General features: G+C 35.4%; 1 protein-coding gene across 1 annotated transcript; it reads left to right on the forward strand.

Annotated features, from left to right (window-relative positions):
* The first annotated feature begins 742 nt into the window (after nucleotides 1-742).
* Nucleotides 743-3419, forward strand: LOC111918014 (transcription factor SPEECHLESS). Its single transcript, XM_023913663.3, has 4 exons — nucleotides 743-1406; nucleotides 1492-1820; nucleotides 1908-2399; nucleotides 3096-3419. Exons 1-4 carry the CDS (start codon nucleotides 1391-1393, stop codon nucleotides 3159-3161), a joined length of 903 nt encoding a protein of 300 aa, XP_023769431.1. The 5' UTR covers nucleotides 743-1390; the 3' UTR covers nucleotides 3162-3419.
* The last annotated feature ends 1297 nt before the right edge of the window (nucleotides 3420-4716 follow it).

A 4716-nucleotide genomic window follows, 5' to 3' on the forward strand; every position in this document is an offset into this window, starting at 1 on the left:
CCTCATTTGAATGCCAAGATCCTCATGAAATCGGTTCAAGAATTGAGATGTGAACCTTGTGTCTCTACTTTGGATATAACTGAAACTAGCACTCCATGCGGGACACCACCTCCTTCACATAAATATTAACAAGCTGCTTAGAAGAAGAACTTTCTCTAATGGTGATAAAATCGGCTTCTTTTGGATGGTGATTCACACTAAAAATCATGCAACATACTTCAAAGAACTCGCCATGCGTCGTAGGTCAACTTTTTGAGATCGAGAATAAAGGGCATGTATGAGCGGATGTTAGTGATGTTGAAGGGATTGTCGATAGCACCTTTGTTGGTTGCATTAGTGACCATGGTGACATTTTAGGGTTAGGTCCGGCTACAGGAGGAGAAGATGAGGGAGAAGGGCATAGAAGGTTTGATTATAATGGTTTTAGGAGATTTGATTTGCTAGCTCTAATACCATAATCGTTGGCATATCTCCTTAAATGAGAATGTGTAGGATACGACAATATATATACATTAAATATAATCCATGGGCTAACATAATGAGCTGGGCTGGGCTATAGACTATCTATTTTTTTTTCCTTCGTTGTGTTGAATTTGAAAATAGGGTGATAAGATAACACAAATAATCAACACTTTAGATGGGGCAATGGTTGCAATTGCTTTTCCTTTACCCGAGGCTTTTTCCTATCTCAATAGGTTTCCTTTTATGAAATTAGTAAACATCAATTTATTTTATTTTCTTATTTTTTCCATTAATTTTTTTTCCTTTGTTAAATTGAACTCGAGAAGAGGTGTTAGGATAAAACCAATGTTCCGGACTTTAGACGTAGCGATGGTTGCTGACTGTTTTCCTTTACCTGAGGCTTTTTCCTATCTCAATATTAGGCCGTTGAGTACTTAATCTTAATGTATCTCTCACACAAGCTCTTTGCTTATTGGTTAGTTGTGTCATCCGAACGACTAAATACATGATTTACCTATCACATAATAAACTTGGAATTGTTCGAGCCAACTAGAGTTGTCCGATTTCAGTTTTGTAGGGTTTGGAATAAAATACTTTTTCGGTAACTAAAAATCTCCCTGCCCTATCACAAAGAATCCAACGGTTTAGATAGCATCCACATAAGAATACCCACGGTAAAAGCTCCCGGGCAGACACAGGATAATATCCATAGCCTAGTCGCCATCGACAATCAGAGATCTATTAATATTGTGACATTTTCCTTTTCTTGATCTTGACAGCCTGCGTATTATAACATCTTCATGATCTTTTTTGGGTCTCTTTCCTCGATTGTCGATCGACAAAATCCAGAGAAGTGCACACCAACTGTTTGTCTTTTTTGCTTCACTCGCCAGACTTCGATTTGACGTTTCATCTTGTTTGTTTTTTTATGATAAAAATGACTAGTATGTGTACTTCTTTACCTTATTTTCCCCGTACTTCTGCTCAGCAGTTTCAGGAAACCAACTTATATATTGTCACTTGCTGCAGTGTCTGCTGACGACATCTTCCGAGTTCTCGAGGCTGATCTGGAGTTTGTTTCCGGTCATGAACTCAAGGCGATGACATCTCTAGTTGGAGGAGTGTATGGCGTAAATCCACCGATGTCTTGTAAGTCGAGTTCTTTTGATGCTTTACAAGAGGTTATGGAGGTGCCAAAGACCAAGAGACTGAAACTGTCTGCTATGGAGGACGCCGGTGGTTACTCGGATGGGCAGCAGAAGGTATCGCATATCACGGTGGAGAGGAACCGAAGGAAACAGATGAACGAAAACTTGTCTGTTCTCCGTTCACTTATGCCTTGCTTCTATGTCAAAAGGGTAATCATCAAAACCAAATCTTGTTATCTTGTCCATAAATCAATTGTACATGAATTCTCTAAATCATTTATAAAAGCAAACTTGCAGGGTGATCAAGCATCAATAATCGAAGGAGTAGTTGATTACATCACAGAATTGCAACAAATTCTACAATCCCTAGAGGCCAAAAAACAAAGAAAAGTTTACAGTGAAGTTTTGAGCCCTAGGCTTGTTTCAAGCCCCAGGGCCTTATCTCTCAGCCCCCAGAAACCGCATCTTAGCCCTAGGCCAAGCCTGCCGATTAGCCCCACAACCCCACAACCATACATGTCCAGGCTGCCGCCACCTTCACCTTCACCTTCAACTACTTTCTTAACTTCTGACAGTGCTAATGAGCTCGTTGCTGCAAATTCAAGGTCAGCCATGGCTGAAGTTGAGGTCAAGTTGATGGGTGGTAATCTTCTTCTAAAGACTTGCTCAAAGCGGGTACAAGGCCAAACGACGAAAGTAATAGCGGTTCTTGAAAAGCTAGCTCTTGAAGTTCTTCAGGCTAACATTAGTATTGTTGATGAAGCCATGGTTCACACCTTTACGATCAAGGTAAGCCAGAGATTAATAATTTTTTTTTTTGTTTTTTGTTTTTTTTTTTTTTCATATTCACATGAATTTGCATGCATGCTTTTACTTCTCTGTCACCAAAATCAAGTTTGAGCAACACTTGGTTATTAACTAAAGTTACAGTCTGCGAAATTATAGTTTTATGAATGAATAACAAAAACATGAATGGAGATAATTTGCTCAAATCAGTATTTCAATCTATATTAGCAGCTTTTTCATAATATAAAATTTGTCTTTTGATTATGTTTGTAGTTTTAACTTGGTGTACTCATTTAATGAAATCATTAATGCTATAATGCTTTTTTTTTTTTTCTTTTCTTTCTATTGGTCCAATGTTACTAAAATTAAAAGTAAATTTATTGAAGAGTTCAATCGGACTTCCGAGTACGCCACATATAGGATTCGAAGCCTTATTCATTTAATATGCTTTTAATCTTGGACTTAATATTATCTAGTCTATTCATTCCAAGAAAAAAAACTAATACTTTCTTACTGAATTTAAAAAATAAAATATTGCAAATTTTTTTTTGAAGTTAATGAAATATCATTTATCCTAATATTACCATCGGTATTCCGTTGTTTCTATAATTTTTAATTTACACTGTTTTAAAAGTTTAAATTTGACTCTCGTTCATGTTATAATTGTTTTATTGGTTTGTGGGCTTTCATTGTGGGTAGATTGGAGTTGACTGCCAACTAAGTGCAGAAGAACTTGCTGAACACATTCAACACACATTCGGCTAATCGTTACCTACCTAGTTGGTTTCAGGTCTCGTGATGGTAATCTTATTTTGAGATCACCACCTGATATGTGTCATGTTATATCCAATGCAATGTGTATGATATCCAAACAATTACGAAGGCTAGAAAACAAGAAAAGTCCATCACCCAATAATATAGTTAGAGCTTGTTGATTAGTTTATTAACTTCTGTATTGATCATCCCCAACTTTTGTAGTAATATTGGTGTTCGAACCTTAAGAGTTTTGACATTGGTTGCCAATTTATTGTTGTGTGTGTGCATGCGTGATCATACATGATTTATAGTAAATACGTGTATGAAAGATCTCAGGCTGGCATATATTTTGATTGTTTTCAATATATATAATATTATGCTATATTTACTTGAGTAAGTCATTACTTACATATCATAAGATATAAATTATTTGAATATGCTAGAGTATTAATGTATATATTTTTGATAAAAAATTCACTGTGATGTATGTTAAGACACTACTAGTGAGAGAGCAGTCATCAACTTGGTCCGTTAGAACATACATCACAATATGTGTTTTTCTAGTAGAGTCAAGTAGTCATGATGCCTTACAACAACGGATTAGCATCACAATTAGTTATAAAAAGCTACTAATTTGTGGTGCTTGAATTTCTAGTAGTGTGATGCTAATCCGTTATTGTAGACCATTAATGACAGAGCAACCAATGATAGAGTTAGCAAGAGATTATCCATTACTAGCTAAAAACATTTTTTACAACAAAATTTGCAACAATGTAGCTGATGATAATGTTTCTAGCAGCTAATAGTGACGAGATACTCCATACTTGCATTGCCTCTAACGCTCTGTCGGTACTATGTTGCAACAGTGAACTTTGCGACGATTCTTCTTCTCATTAATCCGTGGCAATACTTTTTATCGTTTTTGTGTACAACGTAATTACGAATTTTCCATCCATTCCATCACTTTTATGTTAAAATTTAGGCAAATTCTTCTTTATTTGGGTTCCTTATATTGTTCCAAATTCAATCTTAAATTGATACATTATATGAATACCAACGACAATATAATATTTTGAGAACAATACAATATTTTGATATTAGTTTTAATAAAAAGTACAATATCTAATATAAAGTATCTTAAATGTAAATTGAGAATTAAAGTCCATCAGTTGGCTAGCAAACCATCAGTTGGCTGATTCAACTAGTAGATAGTTAGGCTTAAGATCATCTAGCGGAAAGGAGGCTTAATCCACTTTTTAGATAGGTTTTATGTTGTACTTCACCAATAAATATAGGCTGATAGCTAGTTTTTCAACACTTTAGGTTTTCAAGCTTGTAAATAAAAATACTCCCTTTTGCCCATGGGTGTTGGTCATATTAACCGAACCATATAAATACTATGTTCTTTGTGTGTGTGATTATTCACCTTTCTTCCTGACAAGTAGTATAAGAGCTACGATTTGTTTTGTCGGTTAATGATGTCGTCCCTCAAATTCGAGTTGGAGAAATTCAATGGTTCAAAAAATTTCACTTTGTGTATGGTGAAAATAAGGGCTTTTCTGGT

This window comes from Lactuca sativa, chromosome 9 (assembly GCF_002870075.4).
Source record: "Lactuca sativa cultivar Salinas chromosome 9, Lsat_Salinas_v11, whole genome shotgun sequence".
NCBI lineage: Eukaryota > Viridiplantae > Streptophyta > Magnoliopsida > Asterales > Asteraceae > Lactuca > Lactuca sativa.

What these genes read in the sequence shown, in the direction of transcription:
- LOC111918014 (XM_023913663.3), top strand. An exon ending in CTTGCTTCTATGTCAAAAGG is followed by an intron (nt 1,821 to 1,907) that starts GTAATCATCAAA and finishes GCAAACTTGCAG; the next exon opens with GGTGATCAAGCATCAATAAT. An exon ending in TTCACACCTTTACGATCAAG is followed by an intron (nt 2,400 to 3,095) that starts GTAAGCCAGAGA and finishes CATTGTGGGTAG; the next exon opens with ATTGGAGTTGACTGCCAACT.